The sequence below is a fragment of the Cnephaeus nilssonii genome (assembly GCF_951640355.1).
Source record: "Cnephaeus nilssonii genome assembly, chromosome: 5".
Classification (NCBI taxonomy): domain Eukaryota; kingdom Metazoa; phylum Chordata; class Mammalia; order Chiroptera; family Vespertilionidae; genus Cnephaeus; species Cnephaeus nilssonii.
This window is the reverse complement of record NC_137076.1, coordinates 88,471,890-88,485,726: the sequence shown is the minus strand read 5'-3', so window position 1 is coordinate 88,485,726 and position 13,837 is coordinate 88,471,890. Positions and strand designations below refer to the sequence as shown.

The window sequence follows — 13,837 nt, the reverse complement described above, 5'->3', positions numbered from 1 at the left end:
CCTGTCCCTCACCTCTGGCAGAGTCGGGGTGGCACGTGACTACTTTCTATGTGTGCCACACCTTGACACCGACTGGATGCATCGACCCTGCCCCGTGTGGTTAGGACAGAGGCCCAGCAGGGCCAGGGGCCCATCTGAGGCTTTGGAGAGTCAGCCCACTGCCCGGGGTCTTCGCCATGTGCTAGAGACTTCCCCACATGTGGCTCCTGCCTTTCATTTGGGCTCCCAGACTCCCTAACCCCACACCATGAGCCATTTGTTAGGAAGAAAAGTCAACTGGGTCGGCCACAGAGAGCCCAGTCCTATACCCCACAAGCCAAGGTGCACTTCCTCTACGACAGGCGGCCTGCCAGGTGCACCAGCAGCCACAGGGTTGATGACCCGACGTCCCGGCCGCCCTGGACCAGAGGAGCCAGGCCCCTGGGCATGGCCCCTACCCTTCGATGAGCACCAGGCCTGCAGAGACAGGACCATGCTGGTGAGACTGTTTCTGAGGGAGGGAAAGAAGGAGGTCACTGCCTGCCCCTCCCTGTCCTGCTGTGCCCCTCCTGCTGCCCTGGACTCACCTGTTTTAGGGGACGTGGTGCCTAGTGCTTGTTGGGGCGCCACTTTCTGCTTGCCATCCGGGGCATCTTTGGTGGCCGAAGCAGAGGAAACCAAGGGGCTGGGGTCTGGCTTGGGAGTGGCCTTTGCAGCCTGGGAATTGGCTGGAGTCAGCCCAGGGGGCACATGACCTGAGAGGAGAGACTGAAGAAGCCCAGTGTGAAAGGGGCTGGGACCCCATCCCAGCCCCGGGAGCATGGCCTGCTGGGAAGGAACCAGCCCAGGGACCCCATCCCAGCCCCAGGAACATGGCCTGCTGGGAAGGAACCAGCCCAGGGACCCCATCCCAGCCCCAGAGCATGGCCTGCTGGGAAGGAACCAGCCCAGGGACCCCATCCCAGCCCCAGAGCATGGCCTGCTGGGAAGGAACCAGCCCAGGGACCCCATCCCAGCCCCAGGAACATGGCCTGCTGGGAAGGAACCAGCCCAGGGACCCCATCCCAGCCCCAGAGCATGGCCTGCTGGGAAAGAACCAGCCCAGGGACCCCATCCCAGCCCTGGAACACGGCCTGCTGAGAAGGAAGCAGCCCAGGGAACCCCAAGATTGGGTCAGCCCTACTGGGCTGGTGGTGGGGACGTCAGCCCTTTGTGTGTACTTCCTGTGCTATTTTAATTAATACATATCTTAAGCAGGCACATTTAAAAAGGAAACTTATTACTGATGCAAATGGAAAATCACTAGCGTCTGCCATGTGCAGATGATAACCTTAAAATAATCCCATCGGTTAAAGAATGTTTTTATCTGGGAATCACCTAACATCAAGGTGAGCCCTTTCTGTACACTCCAAGTCAGCTCCTCAGCCTTCATGCTGACATGGGCTTTGGGGGAAACATCCTGGCTCCACGGCAGGGCCCTGCCAGGGTCCCTGGGAAGAGGAGGGCCCAGCCCTCTGACCTGGGGCTCCTGGCCTAGGACCCCGATGTTGCCAGCCCCCCTGCTGTTACCTGGGAAGGCTCTACCACTTCATCCTCGCTGGACTCTGCTGGGGTTTCCTCCACCAAGGTCTCATTGCCAGTGGGCGCTGGGCCTATAGAGAAGTACAGGTATCCTGTTGGGAGCCTCAGGTATGCCCCCCGCCAGCTGGGCAGGGCAGAGCCTCTCAGGGGGGCGCCTGGGATGGCCGGGCCCGCCTCACCCTCCCATCTGTGCTCACAGCATTCCAGGCGAGACACCTGAATGCTAAGCATTTCCAGTCCAGTCGCTGGCCTTGGGATTGTGGTAGGGTCAGTTATGGGAGCCTGATTCCAAAAAGTCGGAAGTGGTCAAACAGCAGCATCAGAGGGTCTTTGACAGAATTTGGACCAACTTCCTCAAGGGGCTGTACAGAAGGGGAAACTGAGGCCCAGCATGGGACGACTAGGCCAAGGTGGCAGAACCAGTGGAGATACAGAGCCACAGCCTGAGCCTCGCGCTCCACCAAGCTACCGCTCCCCTCCTCCAGGCCCACCCAGCCTTTCCCTCCCCAGTCCTCACCCAGCCTGGGGGCCAGCGGGGCCGCCTGGGGCCTCTTCGCATCCTCCTCGCTCCCTGAAGAGCTGCTGCTGCTGTCGCTATCATCTGAGGTGCCAGAGGCCTTGGCTTTGGGGCGTCCCAAGGGAGGGACTGTGGCCCGCTGGACTGCAGGAGCCTTGGGCTTTCTGACCTGGTTGGTCACTCCTGCTTTCACGGGGGTGCTCTGGGGACTCGCCCCAGGGAGTGAGCCTAGGGCACCGTCAATCTAATTTGGTGAAAGGAGAAAGTAGGAGGAAAGTTAGGGGAAATGAAACCTGATCTTACCGAGCACCTCAGCTAAGGGCCAGGCACCGTGCTGGTTGCTTCGCACAGGCCTCATTCAATCCTCCCACAGCTCTCAGTCGGGCAGCCCTGGCCTGGGAGGCAAGCGAGTGTGTGCTCAGGTCACAGGGCAGGTGGGTGATGATGCTGGGACTCGAGTCCCTGCCTGGGCCTCCCTTCTACCCTCTGTGGTCTTTGATTACTGTCCGCTCCAGGGTAGGGCCAGGACCCCTGGGGGTTCCCCAGCTCACCCCACTTGAAGACAGGGTTCTGGCAACAGGAGGCTGGGCCTCACTGGCTTTCTGGGCAAGGACCTTCAGGGCAGCCTGGGTCAGCGGGAGGTTAGCCAGGTTCCTCTTTGTCACCTGTGGACAGCCAAAGGCAGCCCTGAGACTCCTGGGTTCTCAGGTGTCATCTCGGCCACGCCCTGAGCAGACCCCATCTTGCTAGGGTGGGAGGGGACCCGTATCTACAAGGAGCCATGGGACTGGAGTAGGGACTGAGGGGTGGTCCAAGGGGCCATGCCACTGCCTGGGCAGGAAATAGTGCCAGAGTTGGGTTCTGAGCTAATCACATCATTCTCAGAGGGTCCAAGAACACGCCCAGCCCCCACCAGTCAGTCTGAGCTCCACTGGGGACAAGCCTCTAGTCTGGTGGCTGGAACAGCCTCCCCAACAGTCTCCCTCATGCCACTCCTGCTTTCCACACCCACCAGCAACTAGGGAGAGAGAACGGAGAGAACTGGGGTGACTCCTCCGGCAGCCATGCAGCCCTCACCTCCGACCTCCATGCACTTCCCCAGAGGGTCCCTGCAGCTGGTTTCCCTGCCTGGAGCGGACCCCAGCTCGCTGGCCTGGCTGCTCCTCCTGCTTCCACCTCACCTCCTCAGGAGGCCATCCCTGCCCATCCTTTCTAAAGCAGCTCACCCCATCATTCTCGACACTATTGTTTCCTGCGAAGCACCCACCAGTTCGTGAGTGCTCTATTTTTGGTTTCCTTTGTTAGTGGCTGCCACCCCACTCACTTGGGAACTCCCCAGGGCAGGCACCTCTTGCTCCTGCTGCATCCCCCCCTGCCTGGCAGACAGATACTCAGCACCATCTGCTGGTCAAATGGCCAAATAGATGCAGTGACACCCGCCCAGCTGTGATGAGCCCTCTGAGCTGGGGGTGCCCAACTCCTGCTCCGGCCTCCCCGACCTCTCTCTTGTCCTCTCAGAAAGGAAGAGTGAGGAAACGGAAAAACCAACGGGTGTGGTCCACAGAGCAATGCCTGGGAGCCAGGCGACCTGCGCTCTGGCCCTGCCCCGTCACCAGAACAGTGAGCATTAGCTCCACTGCCCAGCACTTAGATCCAGGCAAGGACCAAACAAAAACACATGGAAAATGGTGGAGGCTGGGAAGTTACTAAGTCACTAGCATGCCCACTAAAAGAGGGCAACTTTTGTTCACGGCATCTCAACACTGGGAGCTAAAACAGAACAAAGCGGACAGGGCCTCTCGGGGCAGCAGTGCACTGCCCGGTGCCACATTCCCAGATACTCCTCCTGACCGCCCACAGGGGCCCAGGAGCTCGGATGGGTGTAACCAGAGGCCAGGAGAACGCTGGCTGCGAGGAGCAGCTACTCCTGGTGGTGGTGGTGGGTGAAAGCAACTGCGGCCCTGCCAGCAGCACGTGTGGCTACGTGGGGGAGGGCAGGGAGCCCCCACCCTGCTGGTCTGCAAGGGCCTCCCTTGTCTGCCACATACCTGAGTGGCAGGTGCCTCCTGCTTCTTGCCTTTTGTCACCCGACTGGACACCTCACTGCTGCTGGCTCCGAGGGCTGTCCTTGGGTGGGCTGTGGGCATGGTCACTGCGTTGGATCTAATGGCTGAAATGGAAGGAGATGGAGAGCATGTTAGGTCACAGAAGCCCCATGGCCTCCCCAGCTGTGGCAACACCCAATTTATTAGCCCTTCCCGGGGACCAGGTGTGGTGCCCAGGGCTTCTGCAGCAGAAGCCTGTGTCATACCTTCCCCCAGACCTCTAGGCAGGAACGGTCACGCTGTCCATGCTCCAAGGCGCAGGAGGTCACATGGCTGCTGGGACAGTGACCGTGACCCTGGCTCTCCCCAGCCCCTCCCCACACTCCAGTTCTTGTGATGTCCCCGCAGCCGGCCCGGCTGCCAAACGAGACTCTCCATGTATTTGACACCGTCTATGAAAACCACCGTGGTCACCTGCAAAGGCTCAGGTACATGACGCCCACTGTAGTACTGCGTATAAACGCTTCCACGGCCCAAACAAAAGCCCCCACGTCCTCCAACGTGGCGCTGGCTAAATAAACTACGGCATGCCCACCCAAAGGACTGCTCTGTAGCCAGAGGGAATCACGCTGTAAATGTGGTATGCCACAATATTGTCAATTAAAGATTACTGAGCATACGTACAGCATGGTCTCACTAAAAAAAGTTATAGCTTAGGTTTTTGTCAATTTAGCAGCTGTAAAATGTTAACAGTAATTATTCCAGGCAGTAGGATTATAGGTAATGTTTTTCCTTTGGTGCTAGTCTGTATTTCTTAATTAGCATCACCAAATTAGGCATTAATATCCTCATTAAAAAATGTCATAAAAACATTTATTAACCGTTTTTCCTGCTATCACTGGTAGAGTCACAGGTTGCAAACATCAAAGAAATCCCAGATGTGGTCCTGTCTCCCACTGACAGATGGAATCTTCCCTGCAATGTCTGTTTAGGGATCACCTAACCCCTTTACATGCTACCAGGAACGGGAGGCTCACTACCACCTCACAGCCCTCTCGAGGTTCAGGCAGTCAGCTGTTACAAAGCTCTTCCGCAGACTCTGGAGAAACCTGGTCCCTCCTGCCCACAGCCTCTGGCCTGGGTTCTAGCCTCTGAGCTGGTACAGCGAAGCCCTGGCAAATCTTCCTCCTGAGCCAGTCCCTCATCGAGGTGAACCCAGGCAGTGCGCACAGACCCTGCTTGCCCGGAGGCCCTCCTGACCAACAACGTGCTCTGTGACCCTGCCAACCTCCTCTCCCCTCTGGGCGCGTGTGGGCAGCCGCTGGCAGCTGAGCCCGGCCCGGCCGTTGCAGTAGGGCCGTGGTCGGCAAACTGCGGCTCGCGAGCCACATGCGGCTCTTTGGCCCCTTGAGTGTGGCTCTTCCACAAAATACCACGGCCTGGGCGAGTCTATTTTGAAGAAGTGGCGTTAGAAGAAGTTTAAGTTTAAAAAATTTGGCTCTCAAAAGAAATTTCAATCGTTGTACTGCTGATATTTGGCTCTGTTGACTAATGAGCTTGCCGACCACTGCAGTAGGGGATTAGGCCCTTGGTGGCGGGCATGCTCACCGGGAGTCAAGCACTGCGTAGCGGGGATCACATCCTCATCCTCGCTCTCGGACGAGGAGCTCCTGGCCTTCTTCGGGGCACTTGCAGCCTGGGTGGGCACAGGGGTAGCAGCCTGACCAGCTGGACTACGATTAGGGTCGACAAAAATCAGAGGGGTTTTAATCACCTTAAAAAACAAAAACAAAAACATCCCCCCAGTGATTAAAGGCTGGGCCAGGGGGAGGGAAAGATGGGGTGGGGAAGGGTTTGACAAGGCAAGGGGGTCCTGAGAGCTTAGGGCAGCCAGACAGAGGCTGTTCCCCCGGGCACTCACAGCTCCCCCCGCCCCTGCACCTGCTAAGACCCAGCACAGCACCTCACAGCTCACAGGAGCCCCTCCAACCCTCACAACAAACCCCTGAGGTCAGTGAGGTTAGCTCCGCAAGTCCTGAGGGGGGAAGAGAGCTGCCTAAGGTCACACAGCCCACTTCAGAGGCGGATGCCTGCTGAGCGGACACAATATGCATCCACCTGGGGAGTGGCTCAGTCTGCTGGTCCCACCCACATGTGCATGCAGCCACTGGGGTGGGACCAGCAGCTTCAACAAATACCCTGCACAGGGGAAAACCAACAGGTAACACTGAGAGGACCACAGCAGGGTGTGCCCTTAGCTGGAGACACGACATGAAAAATATCAGTCATGAGACCATGTGGATGAAATGGGGACGCCGACGGGCAGGTCGCTTTTTCAGGTGTGACATTATATGGTGGTTGTGCCTTAAAGCGATCACTAAGTGGAGGATTTGGATGAAATGGGCTGGGAGGGTATGTGCGGGTTCTCTATGCTGGTCTATCTGTGGGTGCGCTTTACATTTTCCAGTTAAGACATTCCAAGAAAAAGCAGCAGCAGCTGCGCCCCGGTACTCGGTGGATTAGCCTGGGACCGCAGCGCTGGCGACTGTAACCGCCGCAGGCGCTGCACCGGCAGCCCCGCGCCAGGGAGTGGGGAGCCTGCTTCCCATTCCCCAGAGATCAGGTCTGGCCCGAGTTCTGCTTTCTCTCTGGCCAGTGGGGAGACCAGGAGGGACCTTCCGAGGTCACAGTCGGGGACCCAGGTCTCCTCCAGGAACCACCCTGCCCACCTCCCACGCCTCAGCCCCAGGGTGCTGTGGGAGAGGGAAAGTGAAAAGAAAGCAGAAAGGCACCGCCCGAGGGTGGGAGCTCTGCTGGGCTCGGGCCCTTCCTACCCCTGCCAACAGCCTCCCCCGCGGCTGCTCCGATCTGCCACTTCCAGAGCCTGCCTGCCCACGTGATGGAAGGGCGAGGATGGAAAGTGGGAGAAGGCTTACAGTTGAGGGAGGGAATCTATATATATGCGAGAAGACAGAGGAACAGATTGTTGGGGATGCAGAGAGGCAACGAACCCACCGAGGCAAACAATAGCGTCTGGGATGTTAAAAGCAGCTCAGCAGCAAAAGCCGCCTCCACCTTGTTCCACTTGCCCACACCACCGGCGCCCCCCGGCCCCCCACTGGGTTCAGGGGGTGATCCTACCTCTGCCATGACCTCACTGTGGGGCCAAGCCCTGAGCTTTGTGCCTGTTTCCCACCTGTTGAAAGGGTTGTTAGGCAAGTCAGCCTGCGTCCACTCACCAGAGGGGCTCTGATGTGCTTTGGAAACTGCAAAGCACAGTGCACACAGGGCGATGAGGGCCTTTCTTGGGTGGTTGGAAAAGGCTCATGGGAAGATGAAGCAGCCTAAACATTTGGCTGTGCCTCCAGGTAGATGCCGGGAGGTAAGGACCCAGCGGGAACACAGGGACTCCCGTCCTACCGCAGGGTCTACCGGCTGCAGAACCAAACCTGCGGGCAGTGCTCACCACCTCGTGTAGGAGCTGGGCCCTTCACAACTGGGCCCTCATCCTAGGTTGGGCAGAGCGGGGGTGGGGGAGCCAAGTGGTACATGAAGGCACCCATGGTGGCAAGGCTCGAGGGCAGCTCTTCTCCAGAGCCTCTCAGAACGGTCTGGGTGGTTAACCGACCCTGGGCAGCCCCATTCCAGGGACCGAGAAACCCCACTTGCTGGGGATGTGGCCCGGAGCCTCCATGGTGCATGAGCCCCAGGGACTCCCTTCCAGGGGTCAAGAGCCGGGACAGGTAGTTCTTCAGGGGCCTGAGCTCCCTCCCAGACCAACCAGCTAAGCCTGTGCTTTAACACCCTAATTTGGTTTCTTTCAGCTCTTTTTTTTCTCTCTGCTCAATCTGAAACGGGCAGGGCCAATGTCTTTTTATTTGGGTAGCTAGGCCAAGCCCTGACACAGACCGTGGCTGGCTTACTGCCAGCACAATGGGCTAAGCCACAGACCACCCCCTGAAGTCTCTCTCTAAGCTAGAGGGGGGTAGGGGTGGGGACACAGAAGCAGTGATGGGGAATGGAGCCACAATCTTCTCTCTACCTCCCAGCCTGGGGCTCCGCCCACCACTCTGGCATCAATTCCTTTCCCCTATTGATGGGCTAATAATAAAAACAGCAAAACGTGTCCATAGAGAAGTACTCGGTAAAAGCATAATAACGATAATAATCATAATTAGTGAGCTGGGGATTAGGAGCAAAAATCCCCGTTTGGAGGAGGCAGCCGTGTCCCCAGGCTGTGCCTTTTCCCCCGAATCCTCCTGGGGGAATGCAGACTGCTGACTATTCTTCCTTCTTTTTTAATAGGGACTCCGGAATCTTCAGGACCAACGTACCAATTAAATGTTTCAGTTTAAGCACGATGTTCATTTTAATTGTGTTAGTCTGCCCCCGCAGAAGGGCGAAGCGGCCCCTTCCCTCCCTCCCAGCTGTTTAGATCCAGAGCAGAGGGCAGCCCCAGCCCCGTCTCCTCCTCCCCTGGAGGGCAGTGTCGAGGCAGGGCCGGGAGTGGGCCAGAGTGGGATTGGCCTGGTTCCAACATCAGGTCTGTCCACTTGTTATCGGCCATGTCACGCTGGGGCGGTTCAATTGCCTTCTCTGAGCCTCATTCTTTTCCCCTTAAAATGGGAATAATGGAAGGACCTATCCTCCTCACAGGCTCGTTGTGGGGATTAAACAGAATATGCAAGTCTGTGGCTTAGGACAGAGCATGGTGCACAGGAGGGGACCGACAATGTTAGCTGTAGTTCAGAGTTTATCTTGTAATTAGGTATTGAGTGGGCCCATCACTGGGTGTGGGCAGCACTTGACCTTACTGATGGACTGATTAGCATGTGGTCTGACATGTAAGGGGAGAAGGGCAGAGACCCTACTGGTCTGGGCGATGCAGAACTCTAGCACTGAGGGGCCTGGCAGGGGCTCCCAGGAGCTTGGGGCTGGAGGAGGACGAAGGGCGGTGTTACCTGCCAGAGGCCTGGGCTTCACACAGAAGCTTGGCCACCAGCCCAGCATGCTTGGGCCTGAGTTGGGGAGACAAGTGGGCTTGGTCCCGCCCTCGGGGCACAATCTGGGGAGGATGACGGCAGCAGCAGAGCACGTGAAGATCGGGCCAGTCCCTGGGATTCCAACGAGCCCCGCAGAGACTTCCAGTCCCAACAGGAAGCAGGGATACTTGGGGAGCCGAGGACTGGTGTTTGCCCTTCCTCAGATTTTCTTTTTTTTTTTTTTAATTGATTTCAGAGAAGGGAGAGGGAGAGAGATAAAAACATCAAGGATGAGAATCAGTGATTGGCTGCCTTCTGGGGAACGAGCTCACAACCTGGGCATGTGCCATAACCGGGAATCAAACCGTCACCTCCTGGTTCATAGGTCGACACTCAACCACCGAGCTACACTGCCGGGCCTTTCCTCAGCTTCTTATGGGCCATGAGGATTTCAGGAAATCAACTCGTAGGGCCTTGATTCCTGACATCAAATGGGCAATACCACCCGCCCTGCTGCAGGAACAGGCGTTTGCTCTCAGGCAGGGTGCTGTGGACCTGCGCCAGCGCGCAGACGCAGGAGGGAGGACGCCACCCTGCCTGTTTACAGCTGAGCCCCCCAGGCCTCAGAACAGCCAGCGCGCCCAGCATCACTGGGCTGGTGGTGGGAGAGCCAGCTCTCACCCTCGACTATCTGGCTGAGGCCTGGATGTTCAGACACTCTGCGGCCTACCTCATGTGGTTATTGTGAAGACAAATGTGTCAAAATAGAGGCAAGAGCTCTGGAAACTGTGAAGTGCTGTTTAAATGGGAAAGATCTGCCCTCAACCCCACAGGCCCTCCAGCCCAGCTCTGAGCCTGCCGTGTCCTCGGAGAGAAGGTGCAGCCTACCTGGCTTGCCGGCAGCTCCTCGTCACTGCTCTCCGAGGACCCCTCGGCATTCTTCTTTGGGGTTGCTGGGGCCAGTGTGTTACTTTTGGCAGCTTTGGAATTTCTCTCCTTCTGATGGGACAAGCACATGGTGGGGGGAAGCAGGCATTAGCTGAGGGGGAGCAGGACTGAGGGACTGGGAAGCCATGGCCAGCTGCAGCGACCAGGGGAAGGCAGCGTGCCCCTCCCTACATGCACATGGCGGGGAGGGGGGAAGATGGCACAGATGAACGGACACAAGGGCTGCTAGCCCAGTATGGCCCACAGCCACCGGAAACACCGGCCTTCACTCTGCTTACCCTCCTGCCAGAGCCGACTCTGAACCTGAAAGGGATGTATGAATAAGACACTGCTAAAACCTGAGGACTAAGTGCTGTTGGCCGGGCACGTGCACGGGAGGGGACAGCAGCCTGGATGAGGTTATAGGGGTGAGCCAGTGGCCCCAGCACAGTTCACACTTGGCTGCAACACCCCAGCTAAAAGCCTGGCACAGGGACTTGCAGCTTTCCTTGAGAAAAGGAAGATCCTGCCACAGGGAGGACACATTCCACAAGTCACAATTGGCTGGAGCTGACAGGGACTATCTCTCGGATGGGGCAAGGGCTCTCTACTTTGTCCTGGTTGCCATCACTCTCTCCTGATACCAAGGCTCAATATCAATCATTTCCATTACACGCTTGAGCCCTGTAAGTCCTAGAGTTTGTTACCATGAACTTTGGCCGGACACAGCATCCCTGCTGCCTTCTGCAGGCAGACAGAGGGAAAGTGACCCAGGTAAGTCAGTTCTTCATTCCCTCTCCCCACACCCAGGCTTCACACTAAGCTGGACGAGCTCTCCCCAGGAAGATGCCCATGTTGGTGTGAGGCCCAGGAAGGGGACTTCCTCCAGCTCCCCGGGGCCTGGTGGCACCTGCACTACCACCCAAGCCTCCCATGACTCTGACAACTTCGGATGCTTGGCCTCATGTGTCTTGGCAAAGAATGGGAGTTTCTGGCTTAGCCTTCCATGGGGCTGGTGTGTCCATCAAGGTGTGGAGGCCTTGGTAGGTGTGGGAGTGCTTAGGACACCTTGCATCAGGGAGGCCTGGTTTGGGGAAGTTTTACAGCAGGGTTCACCGAAGGAGACGTGGGAGACATCCTGGAGACAGAGCCTTAATCTATCTAGTCTTCCTTCCCCACCCGGCCCTGAGCCCGAATTCTGACCCAGGAATGGGTGACGGTGGCTTGGCATTGTGGCTGCTTCCTCATTAGGTCTCACCTGAGCTGGGGTCACAGCTGCTGGTGCCTCCCCGTCGCTGTCCGACTCCTCCTCGCTGCTGCTCTCCGAGTCCTCTTTTTTCCTAGCCTGGGCGACCGTGGGTCCTGTCTTCCCAGGGGGTGGCAGGGCAGACCCTTTCCTGGGGGACCCCTTGGAAGGGGCCGAGGCAGTTCTGACCTGGGTGGTCTTCCCTGAGGGCTGTGCCTGGAGTGACAGAAACAGAATCAGGGCAGGGAACGCAGAGGGACACAGGAGATGGATGGGCACATGGAGTTGTGCGGTGGGGGACTCCTGACAGGGGAAGCATAGGGCTGCTCTCTGCCCTCCCGGGGCCTCACCGGAGTGGGTGCCTCCCCCTCGATGTCCGTCTCTTCCTCACTGCTCTCTGAGTCGTCCTCGACTGGCCCTGGGGCCTGGGCCGCTGGGGCCGCTGCCTTCCCCACAGCTGGCACAGACACCTGGCCCCTCACCGAGACGGCACTGCTCTGGGGGGTTCTCACTGGCAGCTTCGCCTGAATTGCAAGGAGGTAACAGTATTGAGGAGAGAAGTAAACAGCACAGTTCTTTTTAGGTTGAACCCCACCCTCAGTGTGATGGTGGCGACGCTGCTCCCGCCCATGCAGGGCCCTCGTCCAGGCAGGGGCCACTGCTTGGTCCTCCTCTCCGCTCCACCCCCTGCACCTCCTGGGGCGCTGGTCCCACTTGCCTTGGCCGGGGACCCCTGTATGGCTTGAGCAGCTGCAGTGACCACTTTCCTGGGAGCTGATGCTGCCCCTTTGGCTGAAGCCACTCTGGTGGGAGTGGGGTGGGCTTTGCTCTGAGGGGTTTTCACTGAGGCCTTCACCTGGAAGGAAAAAGGCAACCATGGAAGGGAGAAGGTGAGAAGCAGTAGAGCAGCCATCCAAGAACACCAGTTCTGGAGTCAGAAGTCTGAGTTTGGATTCTGGCGCCTCCAGGTAATAGCTGTGTGAACCTGGGTAAACCATTTGACCCTGCTGGGCCTCAGTGTCCTCCTCTGTAAAACAGGGGTAATGATAAGGCCCACCCCTGGGGTTGCCATGAGGATTAAGTGAGAGAGTTGCAGTATTTAACAGTTCCTGGCACGTAGTAAGCACTAAAATCCATTGATGAGAGCACTTTTCTTAGTGTCAGCTAATCACCAAGACTACCTAGAGCCGAGGTGCTTTCGAGGCGCCCTTTCAGCGAGGTGGCCGTATGATTAAGTTCTAGGGGATGGAATGTAAGGTGAGCACACACTGGACTCTCTTACACATGTAGTTAACATGTGTCTTTTTCCTTCTGGCTGAGCTAGTAGCTGGAACTTAAGCAGCCAATTTGATCTATGAGATGGGGGCCAGCTATTGAGGAGGGCAGAACAAGGCAGAAAACCATAGTTTGAGATTTTTCTTCAGCTTAACTTTATGTTAATTGATTCTAGGGAATCCCCCAAATGCCTATCAGGGTCGCCAGCAGAGATGAGAACAATAAAGAGAGAAATCCTTGACAGTGTAGTGCAAGCATGTCAAACTCATGGCCCTCGGGCCGCATGTGACCCACAACGAATATTTTTGCGGCCCAGCCAATACAACGGTATGTAAGACACATTTTAATAAAAATTTCGTAACTTAATTTTTACAATATACTGTTATACATAATTATTAATAACGAACTACAATGTTCACTATTATAATAATGTTGCATTTGTTTCCCTTATGTGCCTTATGCGCAGGCGCACCATTTCTCTCCACTAATACTAGCAGTGAGTATTTTAGCAGCCAACTGCCAAGTCATTAGTCTTGTACTGACTTGTTTGGTGTGTGCAACAGGAAGTATTTCGCTTTCAGAGAACAAGAAAAATAGGTTTATTTGCGTTGTTTATTAATTTGTGCAGTTATTCAGTGTCTGATAAGTTAATGTTCAAGAAAAAATATTAATTTTTATTAAAATGTGCTATTATTTTATGTTAATGATTACTCATTTATTTCAGCCCTTTGTATTCAGCATGTCTCTATCAAAATAAACCTATGTTTCTATGAAAATTGAAGCTTTTGTGTGTTTTTTTTTGCGGCCTGCAAAAACGTAAACCTTGTTTATTAGGCCCATGCTAGCCCTTGAGTTTGACATGCTTGGTGTAGTGTGTGAATGCAAGCCCTGCTAATATGAAATAGAACAAGCAATTTGGCAGCACCTTAAGGCCCCTGCCTCTGTCAGAGATGTCACTGGATCAGTGCCAGAAGAAATCCTCCATATCCCTGATTCCTCATCCACATGAGAACAAACGAAATGAAGAGTCAATCCCCTAAAGCACAGCCTACGTATGACTTAAGGCCAAGGTGCTCAGTACAGCACTCAAGTCATCCATATTGGAATAATGACTCTTATGTACACAAAACAAAGGCACAAAGACTAACCTGACCTTACAGGTGTTAATAAATTTAAAAGGACTGAAATCATACAAAACATATTCTCCAGCTACAACAGGATTTAATTGGAAATCAATAACAGAAAGAAATCTGCATAATCCCAGATATTTGGAAATTAACCTACT

General features: G+C 55.9%; 1 protein-coding gene across 7 annotated transcripts in view; it reads right to left on the bottom strand.

Moving 5' to 3' along the window:
- The window catches only part of TCOF1 (treacle ribosome biogenesis factor 1), a 31,754-nt gene that overhangs the window by 4,789 nt on the left and 13,128 nt on the right, over positions 1-13,837 (bottom strand). For 4 of the 7 annotated variants that reach the window (XM_079771153.1, XM_079771154.1, XM_079771156.1 and 1 more), the window contains exons 13-22: positions 11,996-12,133; positions 11,628-11,801; positions 11,290-11,493; positions 9,993-10,103; positions 5,731-5,896; positions 4,126-4,247; positions 2,629-2,742; positions 2,078-2,321; positions 1,549-1,631; positions 567-747 (exon numbers count right to left, since the gene is read on the bottom strand). In XM_079771153.1, coding sequence (XP_079627279.1) covers positions 567-747; positions 1,549-1,631; positions 2,078-2,321; positions 2,629-2,742; positions 4,126-4,247; positions 5,731-5,896; positions 9,993-10,103; positions 11,290-11,493; positions 11,628-11,801; positions 11,996-12,133 — 1,537 coding nt within the window. The remainder of the gene's footprint in view (positions 1-566; positions 748-1,548; positions 1,632-2,077; positions 2,322-2,628; positions 2,743-4,125; positions 4,248-5,730; positions 5,897-9,992; positions 10,104-11,289; positions 11,494-11,627; positions 11,802-11,995; positions 12,134-13,837) is intronic. The other 3 variants (XM_079771158.1, XM_079771155.1, XM_079771159.1) reach the window with 3 other exon arrangements.